We start from the raw sequence: 11,534 nt of genomic DNA, 5'->3' as shown, positions 1-11,534 counted from the left end.
TTTGAGTCATCAGTAGGATAACTGATGTATAGCTAACCTTTGTGAGCTACCAAGCTGGACCACTGCTGCATCATTTTTCTCTGGGGCTATGAAGTGACGTGATCGCTTGTCTCATACTTGTTGGGCTTTTATAAGAACAGCCAGAAGAATAATAAAGGAAAGAAACTGTTGCTGTGATAAAGGATAGCAGGAGTGAAGAGTAGGCAAGAGAAAGCCAGAGCTGTTGAAAGTACCTGGACAATCCACTTAAAAATTCCAGCATTAACAAAAAGCAATCAGTAAAAGAACGCAGCTCTGGAAGTGTAGGTTTCAAAAAAACAATCAGAAAAAAGCTAGATTATATAAATTAATTCTGATTTCCTGTAAGCTTTGCACAGTGCAAATGACCAGAGTAGGTTTTCCTGGACAGCCTTCTCCATGACTGAAGACTTATTTCAATGGCAGTCACATAGATAACCAATAAAACCAACCAACACCATCATCATCTTGGTATTTCCATTTATTATGCTGTAAAAAGCAACACTATCTGGAATTTATTTCTCAAAATAAATAACTTTCATTTTCAGAACCAGTACAGCTCAAGTTTAGATTCATTCATGGGAAACTGCTAGAAATACATTCATCACTGTCTAGTCCCCACAATACAGAATCTAAAGTCAAGATCAGCCCAGTCAATTACAATGACCAGAAGTACACTGCCAGTAAGTATAGTCACGGATAGTCCAGCTCTGAAGCAAAAAAATCTGGTACAATACAGTTTGTTCACAAAGATAGGCTAATTAATGCTAAGACTACCACAAGATTTCTGAGTACAAAGCATTAAGTTAGCTTAACGATTTTTAGGTTGTGATACAGAAGAAACATATATGACATAAAAACAAAGGAGTGGGGGAATCCTCTTTGGAGCATAAGGAAGTCAGCGTTGGATAAGATAACCAAAAGCTATTTACTGTAAAATCTACATGTCAGTGTCATGAATGATAAACAGCCAAACCAATGTACTGCATATATTTATATTCATAAATAACGCCATGTCTAAGTAGCTGCATCGCTGAATTGGACATTACAAAATAATCCATCTTCTCACAATGAGAAAATACTAAAACTAACCAGCAAAAATGCACTGAAGCTAAGACCGGCTAAAAGCACGCAGTATGAAAGTGTTAACTTTAGGGACAGCTATGATCTTCAATGTCAACCCAGTTAAAATCTTTTTGGTTTTTGGTTTGTTTATATATGTGTACTATATAATATACTTATCTTTTTAAAATGCCAGTTTGAACAATGCAATGTCAGGAGAATAAAGCTAAATCAAGTATTTTTCTGAGAAGCTATAGGATGTGTTTTAATAGGGAAAAAATATGGAAGAAGTCAGATTACCACAGAAATTCAGAATACTGAAGTAGAATCCATCTGAAAGTATTCATTTACACTACAGCCAACAGATCTGTTGCCAGAGAAAACATGTTGGAATTTAGTTCAGGGTGCAGCAGAGAAGAGGCCTGTGCTGCTCAGTGACCAATGTGGCTCAACAAAGAACCAAGAGGCTGTTTTGTTTAGGTCTCGGTTAGAACTGAGGTGGTGGTGACACAGGACTTGAAAAGAAGGGGCTAAAAGCCTTCAGAAAAATAGCTGATCTTCAGAAGAACAAAAACAAAAACAAAACCACCAAACCAAAAAACCCAACCAGCTTAAGAACAGTAAAATTTTTGAGAAAAAGTGTTTGATAACCATGCCAGCCAGCTTCAAAATGCTATTTCAGGGCTTTAGACTTTCAGACTCTTCCAAGATTTCATCATCATGAAGACAGTCACTGTTTGTGATGAGTACCAAGCACTTTTCCATGTGATTTGTCCTCCCTGCAGGAAGGCAGTATGGCATATCAACAAGAGACTGTACAGGAACTAGAAAGGTTTTGTTCTCAACTATACTGACCTGCTGGGTTGCTCTGGAGAAGTTATTTCTCTCTAAGCCTTAGTGTACCCATTGCTAAAGGAGGATAATGTGGTTCAGATCATCTTTATAAAGTGCTTGGGCCATTCTAGAAAGAATTTGGGCATTATTTCATGAGGATCTTGGTGCCAAAACACAGAAAGTTTGAACTTTGAGATCTAATGACTTGTACACTACGTGTTAGGATAAAAACCATCATATACACAATTCTCAAGCACAGTCTCCTTTTCCATGTGCTAAACGATTCTTGCCTAAAATTCTTGTGCTAAAATTCTTGCCTATGTCCAACAACTGATGTGTTTTGTGAGTATCTTAAGTGACAGCTCACTTCTGAGGTTTTATGCCACAGTACTGGCAGAAGCAATTGCACAAGGGACAGAGAGCTGTGCTAACATTGTACTCCTGCAAACAACAAATATCTACATCTACATTTCCCACGACAAGGCAAGTGCCGTGCTGGCTCCAGTGGCAAGACATTAAATGCCACCACAAAAGGCATTTACCTACTTGTGCTCCTGGTGCTGAACTCCTGTTCTACACCAGCGGAATCTCACTGATGCAATATCCTGCTCCCTGGTTGATGGCAGTGCAGGAAGAGAACAAACTCAAAAACCTGGCTTATCTCCTGCTCTGCTCATGCTTTGATTGGCTCTATGCTCCTTAAAGCTGTTTCACTCCGTCCGTGTTCCTTATTACAAGCCTAAATTAGTTCAGAGTTACATGTAGTATTTGGTTTAGTTCTTTGTCTTTCCTGTACTTCCATTCCCCTCACTGGCTCCTGGTGCACCCACCCAGGACACCACCTGCCAGCCCCAGAGGGGGTTTGAGGCTTGCCAAGGCTTGCTGTAGTGCAAATAGACCTGCAAGGAACACCTGCACGGAGTGGAAGCACCCGCTTTCCCCAGTCACAGGGAAGTACTTTAGCAGCTGAACATGGAGAGAGAGGAGGGAGGCAAGACAAAGGGAACCGAAAGAAACGCTTCCAAACAAAAACCCCACTACACACCAGTGTTACAAGTCACATTCCCCTACGCCATTTGGTCAAACAAACCTTTAAACACATTCCCTGACAAGACTACCTCTAAGAACAAGCCTAGACCATTGACAATTGTCACCTATATACTCTGTGATATTTATATTATGTAAACAAGGTTGTGTGGAAACAGGTTTTTTCTATTTTTTCCAAAAGATAAGTGCAGGTCCTTACTTAACACACCCAGCCTAAATCTACATCAGCATCTTCAGCTTTCAAAAAACCTCACTGACGCTCATACCTGACAGTCCTCTGGCTCACCTTGGCCATACTGGAAACAGAGGGCTAGAGAAAAAAAAAATTCAGCAAAAAAATTCCTGACCACAGACTAGAGTTTACATAGAACACAAAAATAAATTAAGTAGTGCACAGTAAAGCCAACAACAGCTAAATATTTTTATACATCAATTATATGCAGCATGAGGTAATATTGCTCACATTATGGAGGGAGATTCTTAGTTGGTTTTGTTTCTTTTGAAGAGATTGGATTTGTCCTGTGCGTATAGAAACTCCTGTAACGTAACACTGAAGTAACAGAGACTTCTGTAAAATATATACCACTATCAGATAGAAACACACACGCTCTTCATTACTTATGTATACCACAATTAAATAGGTAAGTGATTTGATTCTTAGGATCTAGCTGAAGATGATTATAGTAAGCCATCCAGATTTTTATGAACCGTTCGGTTCTCCTTCCCATTGTTGGAATCCTCTGATGGCGTGTATTGGACCTGATATTCTTGGAGAATTTTAAAAACATCATGGTGTCCGAAATGTAAAGCTTCATCCATAGGAGTGTTATTCCACCTACAAGAAGCAACACAGTATTTTTAAGACCAGCATGTGAAGCACAGAGCCGAAAGCACCAAAAATCTAGTTCTTTACATGCTGTGCTGGTAATTCAGCACACAGACCACACTCAGTTCAGTAACTGTGGAATTACTTCATTAAGCTGAGCATAATTTTTTATTCCTGCTTGCTCTGCAGAACCTACAAAAAAGGACCTGGTTCCTTTTGCTTCAGCGGACTGGATCAATACATTTCACTCTTATTTGACAGACACCTCACTCAGAGAGTATGGAGACGCTATTGGAGCATCTTTCCCCCAAAACAGCAATAAAACCACTCACCTGTCTTTGGGGAAAGGATTCACTTTGCATGCTTCCAGTAGAAACTTAACAACATCTACATGTCCTATAAGAAAAGCAGGTTTGTGAATATATGTACTTATATACACCCACGTATATACAGACAAAAGCAGGTATGCACAGAGAGAGCAAAGATACTCTAAAGCAAGCTGACCACCTCCCACTGACAGAGAGAGCAAATGACATGTGAGGAGACATTACCTTCTGCAGCTGCCACATGCAGGGCTGTCCGTGAGTCATAGTCTCTTTGCTCCATATCCATTCCTGACAGAGCAAATCTTAAAAAAAGATTACAGAGAAAAGTCTTACATAATTGAAGCAAGTTACAAAACTAGCATGGAACAACATCCCTCTGCTGAGGGTACCTCTTTGATGGTTAGGTTTGGGTCTTTCGGTTGAGTTTTGGGTGAACATATTCAATCTCTAGCTCATGCAGCTCAATGTCCCCAACACAGAAGCAGTGCATGTGTATGTTCATAAATAAACAACAGCAGGAACCAAACAAGCAGCATTCCTGTTCCCAGACCCCCACTGATTTTTACCTCCGGAGTGCAGACACATCCCCTGTGTAGGCAGCAAACAGCAGATTTATCACAGACTTCACCTATAAAGAGAGATGAAGTCCAGTTTATTGATCTTCTTTCCTCAAAAAGGAAACCCAGAAAAGCCCAGTGTGGCCAGCTGGTTCAGTGCTTAAGAAACTTGCTCATTGTACCCCCTGGCTTGGCCACATTTTGCAGTACAGCATAAAACACTGGAAAAATTCACTCCAGCTTGCTTCGCTACCAGTACTGTAAGGTCTGTCTTTCTAAGGCTGAAGTCATTAAAGACAGTAAAAGAACTATAAAACATGCATTTCTGCTGTACTGTGGTAAAAAATATGAGCTTGCTGGATGGACAAACCGTATTTCTCTCTTTGATTGCCCAATGACACCAAGTATTCAATTGCACAAACAGTATCACTTTAACAATTCATAAAACCATGAACTCCTCATAAGACCAACTCATTCTGGAAAAGTAAGATTTTTTTATTTTTTTTTTTATTAACTGCAAAGATTCCTAGTGCCAGGACAAATCTGTGTTAGCAGAAGAGAAGAAACAATACTGTCAGGCTACACCAACCTTGCCCCATGCACATTAAAAATGTGTCCTGGCTATAACAACTCCACAAGTTTTAACAAGAGCCAAAAATGACAAGCTAGATCGTTTCAAGTGTCCCACATCAGCTTCTTTCATGAACTGATACAGCCACTTCTAGCCACTGTTTATCAGTAATTTCCAGTAAAATTTCTAAATGCTGCTTTTGCTTTTTGAGTCTACAAAGCTCTGCCGCTGCCACCAGCCAAAAACAGAGATAAAGGAGGAAACCGATGCTGCATTGACCTTCTACAACAAGGAGGAGAAACAAACAAAACAAAAAAATCCCCACCCACAAGCAAGTCTCCCACAGATTCCCGCAAGAACACTGGCATATTTTCACAAGGCCACAGATGAGCCAACATCTGTGCCTCTTATAAACCACACTTGTGGAATTGCTTGTTGTTTTTTACACCTCAAATATGCACTGACGCAAAGAGAGACCCAACTATAGGGAGAAGGTGGCGCAAAGGCCAGGATGGAAATACAAAGGGGACACAGAGCCATCCTCACTCCAGTACCCACAAACTACTGCAGCTCCTTTTTAGCTTGCATTATGAGCCCACCCACCCCACAGGCAGCTCCCCCAGCTGCCCCATGGCTGGGCTTGCCTCCTCTCCAGCCCTGGCTCAGCATCAGGGTTGCAGGACCACGGGAATGAGCCACTGCCCCGCAGGGTTACGGCGTTTCTACCTTCCTGGGGTGATCTTGTAGCTGTCACAGATACACAGACTTGCACCAGCAAGTCCAGCTCAGGGCACCCAACCACAGTCTCATTGGGCTTTCCATAGCAAACAGCACAGCCATACCTAAGTACCAAAATCTCCCAAAAGAATGCACATCTTTTACAGTCACTGGGCTGCAAACTGTATTTAAACACAGGTGTGAAAGGGCAATTTGGTTGCATAATCTCTACATTTCATCAAGATGATTCAGGCGTTTTCCTCAGGGAGGGAGAAGCTGAGCACTGCTCTGTTGCTGGGGCCCTGCAGGCAGACCAGGCTGGCTGCACTCCCACGTTTCAGGTCCTGCAGGTGCTGAATACTCTCCCTTTTCAGGATCTAGGATGACCAAAGGACACTCTTGTCTTTCATAAAAACCATTTCAGAGGTAGCTGACCATTTTGGCTGGGCTTCTTGATGTTTCTGGGAAATGCAAATGTGTAATAAAGCAATAACATAAAAATAACACACATTCCATTTTTCAAAAAACCTTCCAAGTGCAGCCAGGGCCCAGAATCCCTCTGGATTCAGCTGAGCATTTTGCTAAGAAGCCATTTTCTATAATGATGTGACAAAATGTAATTTGGAGGTTTCTGAGGTTTTCTAACACAGTCATCTTAGGCCAGGTCTCTCAGCAACCTCTGGGAGAGGTTAAAGCTGCTCCTTTTTTAAGATATAGTGTGTAAAATCCAAGGCTGCATTATTATGCATCTAAACTTCTTAACATATCAAAACAAAGAAATACAAATCCAGACACATAGAAAAAAAATATCTGCTTATTTAGTTCAGAAGAAGTAAAACTGAGAAGAAACACGGCTGCTCCCTGTACAACAGCAAAAGTAACAGGATACAAAAAACAGGAGAAAACCAACAAATTCAGCAGGACAATTACTAGTCGAGTAATTATCCGAAACTGGTCAAAAATGAGCTCAAGCTGAGAAAAAAAAGCAAAATGTAGCCATCATAGCTGAAACAATCCCTTTGGGGCTACCATCACTCCTGCTTCTAGAAAGACTTCAATGATTTTATGGAAGAATTGGATTTACTAGCAACAAAACACACCTTGATTCCGTAACTGAACCCCACTCTACCAGCAGCATAGCCCAGGCCAAAAAGTTAACAAATTTTATGAAGTGAAAATTTGTTAATGAACAAATGAAATTGTTCAAAAGGCATCCATAAACAACAGAAGTTTTACTGGGTTCACACACAAAGAAAAGTTAACTCAATAAAATTTAGAAATCTGCAAACACAAAATACATTTTGAATTCAAAGTAAGAATATACCATTTCCATGAGCACCTTAAGGGTCTTAGTTTTCAAGAGAGTATTAATCCAAGAAGGATATATACTAAATCATCATGTAAGAGGCCATCATTTACACTGAGAAAAAATTACTATGTGAACAGCACTTGCTGCCAGAAGCTTTGTATCTGTGCAGAATCTCACTTAAGCTGCCATAAAGTCAAGTACAGATTCTTTACCCCCAAACTCACACAGTACTAGCCTGAAATAAGAGGTCCATTGCAAAAAAATCAAGAACCAAAATAAACTCTAAAGTGGGAGTGGCAAACATAAGATTTTGGGAGGTTTAACAGTAGGGGAGAAAAAAACCAGTGAAGATGACAGATGAGCTGTGTCCATTCAAACTAGGTAGGGCAAAAAGCAACTAATTTAAGTGTTTAGAGACTGTGAGTGAGTTTCTCACCAAGTGGCTCACGATCCTCATGATCCACATTCAGTGCTGGTGCTTCTATAACTGCACTGGTGAACACAATTTTTCCTAATGTTTGGAAACAGAAAGTTTACTACCTTCAACCCAACAGCCATGAAACTACCTTTTCCTACTGCACATAATTCCATAACTATGAAAATTTAATAAAATGAGAAGGGATGGAGTCCCTCTGCTATATATGAGCTGGATCACACATTACCATACAGCTGTATGGCAGGATCAAACCAAGAGTGGAAACTGTTCCACCTTCTGTCAAATGGGAGAGAAAACCCACATGCACTGAAGCAGAGGAACTTGGCAGTTTTCTTCTCATCATGCCATCAGCACAGAGCACTGCTCACTCAGCTACAACAAAACCCTCTTCTGCACAACACTCTTTCCTCAGTGCTGGATATAGTCCTGGTTATCCAGGCAGCAAAACCAGCACAGAAAGGTTCCTCAGGAATACTTGTATCATTCAATGCTAAAGATCAGAAACACACCTCGTTTTTTCACCTTCAGGTTAGTAGGTGTTAGAGGTCTTGGACTCAGGTGGATGAAGTTATGGAGGATTCAAGTCCTGCTTCACATTGGAGGTGACCAAATGACCCCCACCTCCAGAGGTCCTTTCCAGCCAACAGTCCTGCCAGTCTGTGGGTGAGGACAGGCATAGCACAAGAAAGAAAAATCAAGACTGTTGTTGCTCAAGAACTACACCGAGGCCAAGGTAAAGGAAGGAAATACCCAGAGTTCAGAGTGGCAGGAAGTCACACCGCTGCACCAGACACTTCAGATAAACACAGGGGACCAAAAGGCAAAGAAAAAAAAAGCACCAACCCAAAACCCCAAAAGCACAAACAGAGTGTTCTACGGCACTGAAAGCTGCAAAGGGAAACTCAGTGTTAGCATGACTCCTAGTCCAAAGCTTCATATTACAGTTATTTTAAATACCTCCTAAGCCTGGATATGTTAAAAGTTTCAAAGAAGTCTCCTTCAAGCAGTGCTAAGATGTGAACTGACCACACAGGAACAGAGAAGAACAAGGGCTGCCTGCCTCTGCCTTTCAGGGAGCACATGCCCAGCACACAGCAAGTGCACTGTCAAAGGACTTGGGCAAGACATGAGAGTTTTTCTCTTGTTTTTCAATTTCTCAGTGTACCAACTTGAAAAATCTAATAAAAAAAAAGTTTAATTTCAGTGTTAATATGCTGAAGTCACTGCAAGTGAAATTTCAACACATCTACTCGACCTGAAAGGCTTAGCTGGAACATGCAAATTGCCTTGGTGGAGCATTTGTAACAACAATCTTTCCTACTTGAGCTGCACACCCAAATCCAGACTTATTTAAATGGTCTCATGATGGCTAATAGCAAATGACTGTACAAGACTGAGATGGAATCAATTCCCTCTTTACACAGACTGGGTTTAGAGGATTTTATTTTTTAGTGAAGAAAAGTGTGTCTATCACTGCCTGGCTCTAATTCCATCAACAGAAGACCACTCCAAACACCTCACAGAGAGAACTCTGACATCATTTTTGGCACTCAGATGGAAAAACGAGGCCCAGAGATGGAAATTAACTGCTACAGTCTCATGACAGGAGAGTGACCTGACACCTTCTGCCCACTGGCTCTCACGCTTCAGCATTAATATAAAACAACCAAAGCTCAAGTGGGAACCAAACCCAAGCAGCTGACCGTACTAACTCTATGCTCTGTCCTGCCTGCATGTCCCCATCACTACAGGGCTCTGTCCCTTTCTGCTACTGCTGCAGCACCTCCAGCATGGCAGGGAGAGCCTCTGCTCTGCACTGCACTTGGGTCAGAAGAGAAAAGCCAAACAGCTGTGCATGCACGGAAAACAAATCCTTTAGAAAAAATTAATTTAGCTCAAAGCTGGATTAATTCCATGAGAAGCTCTTAGCTAAAAAGGTCACTGAATCAGGATTTTAATTTCCTACTCTGTCCTGCTTCCTGAGAACATCTCCCCCTCCAATTTCTTTGAAAACATAACAGAATTTACATTCTAAAAAAATATTACTTACAGCTTTACTGTTTCTCCAGGTGGCTGAGCAATACAGTCAAGCCCAATAGTTTATAATAGTGCTGCTCAAGGCAATACAAACAAGGATAAATAAACAAACTCCCCTAAACTTTCCAGTGCTCTTTCCATGATATTTAGGGATGACGTCACAGGCTAGCCTTCAGAGATGTTAAAAATATTGAGGAAAAAAAGGGTTTAAATGCATATTGTTTCTCAGGAACTTTACCATATCTGAACTTTACTATGCACCAGATTGAGTGTGCTGACAGGAGACCTTCAAATACAACAAAAGGAGTTAAAAAAAAGAGAGTAGAGCTAGTTGAGAGAAAATGAGCAGCACACTCTTCTCTCACATCCCATTTTCTGTGCTTAAACTGGGACGCAACATTTCCCTTTGGGAACCCTGCCCTCCTGGCCAACTGGCTTGAAGAACAAAGTTTTAAATGTTCCCCTGCACAGCACAGAGGTATAGAGACAGTTTGGGATATAAACTTCAGCTCTTGCAGCTCAGGACTTCCCCAATGAAATCTGACTGTCACCCAACCCCAAGGCCTGATGCACTGGGATCCCAGTGTGGGTCCCAGGTAAGCAGGGCCATGGGAACATGACACCCAGCCTCCTGACAAATCCTCCCAGCTGCAGGAGAGCTGCATGGCAATGGGAATGAAGTCCTGCAGCTCTTGGCCAGCACAGAGCACAGCAGGACAATCAGCAGGGCTTGTCTGGAAGTGACCTGACTTATCCACACCACCACCACCCACTCACGCCAAGCACGGCTAATCTGCACGCACGACATCCTGGCTGCCTTCCTGGGGCACCTGCACGCACAGCAAGGGTGACACAGCCCAATTCCCTATTTATACCAAAAGTCTGTCAGATGATAGTTCCAAACTGCAGATCCTGGTAGCACACTGTTACAAGCGGGAGGACGACGAGCGCCAAAGGGTTCAGCGATGTCCCACACATTCCCTCCTCACCCTGCTGAAGGCCACCCACCCCGTTAGACGGCGGGGCCATACTGACACAGGGAGCACATGAGCCAAGGCCCGGGGGCCAGGCGGCCCCAGGGACCCCATGGCCAGCGGCAGCCACTGCCCATGAGCTCAGCTTTGCACCCATTGTTCAGAGCACACAGCACGGCTAATCCGGCTCAGCGCAGGATTAACTCGGAAACTCAAAAAATAGACTGCTAAGCTGTCCAAGGTGAGCACTCGTCTAGTGAACGGGGATTAACGCTTCACAGCGGAAAGAGACCGGCTACTCCAAACTCTGCCTACTCCAGAGGCCTCTGCAAGTGGCCAAGCACTAACAAGGACAGCAGGAGCAAAGAGTTTACGTGAGCCACAAGCACAAAGCCATAAAAGCTCCTGAATCAACAGAAATTCAACTTCACAGTAGCGCTCTTCAGCTGCTGCTTTTCCTAAAGCTGATGAGGGTCATCGGGGTATGCAGCAAAAAGCAATCACTCCTCCTGCTCTCCAGAAGAACTGCTGGTTTTTAGATGCTTATTTTATCCATGGAAAAAAAAATCCTGAAATATAAGACACCAGTATATATTCCGAAACTGCAACGCTGACCTACAAAACCCAGGAAAAGTAAATCTAGAGCACAAAGTAAACAATTTAGTCATCCAGTTTTTACACACTGAACTTGTAACTCAACTATGCTTGAAACACAGCCTTTAGACAGCTTTTTCCCTGGATGCAAGGTTTTAAAATCAAACTGGAAAACAAAAGAGAAAACCCTCAAACCTGCTCAAAATGAATTTTGAAGCTTAACTTT

General features: G+C 42.1%; 1 protein-coding gene across 1 annotated transcript in view; it reads right to left on the bottom strand.

Annotated features, from left to right (window-relative positions):
* Positions 1-3,464: 3,464 nt before the first annotated feature.
* Positions 3,465-11,534, bottom strand: part of GLS (glutaminase) — a 63,410-nt gene continuing 55,340 nt past the window's right edge. Inside the window, exons 15-18 of the mRNA XM_018071709.2 lie at positions 4,680-4,741; positions 4,339-4,415; positions 4,120-4,183; positions 3,465-3,796 (exon numbers count right to left, since the gene is read on the bottom strand). Of these exons, the coding sequence (XP_017927198.1) occupies positions 3,640-3,796; positions 4,120-4,183; positions 4,339-4,415; positions 4,680-4,741 (360 nt within the window). The 3' untranslated portion in view covers positions 3,465-3,639. The remainder of the gene's footprint in view (positions 3,797-4,119; positions 4,184-4,338; positions 4,416-4,679; positions 4,742-11,534) is intronic.

Source organism: Manacus vitellinus, unplaced genomic scaffold (genome assembly GCF_001715985.3).
Source record: "Manacus vitellinus isolate BGI_N305 unplaced genomic scaffold, ASM171598v3 scaffold_20_pilon, whole genome shotgun sequence".
Lineage (NCBI taxonomy): Eukaryota > Metazoa > Chordata > Aves > Passeriformes > Pipridae > Manacus > Manacus vitellinus.
The sequence above is the reverse complement of the archived record's forward strand: the minus strand, read 5'-3'. Positions and strand labels throughout refer to the sequence as shown.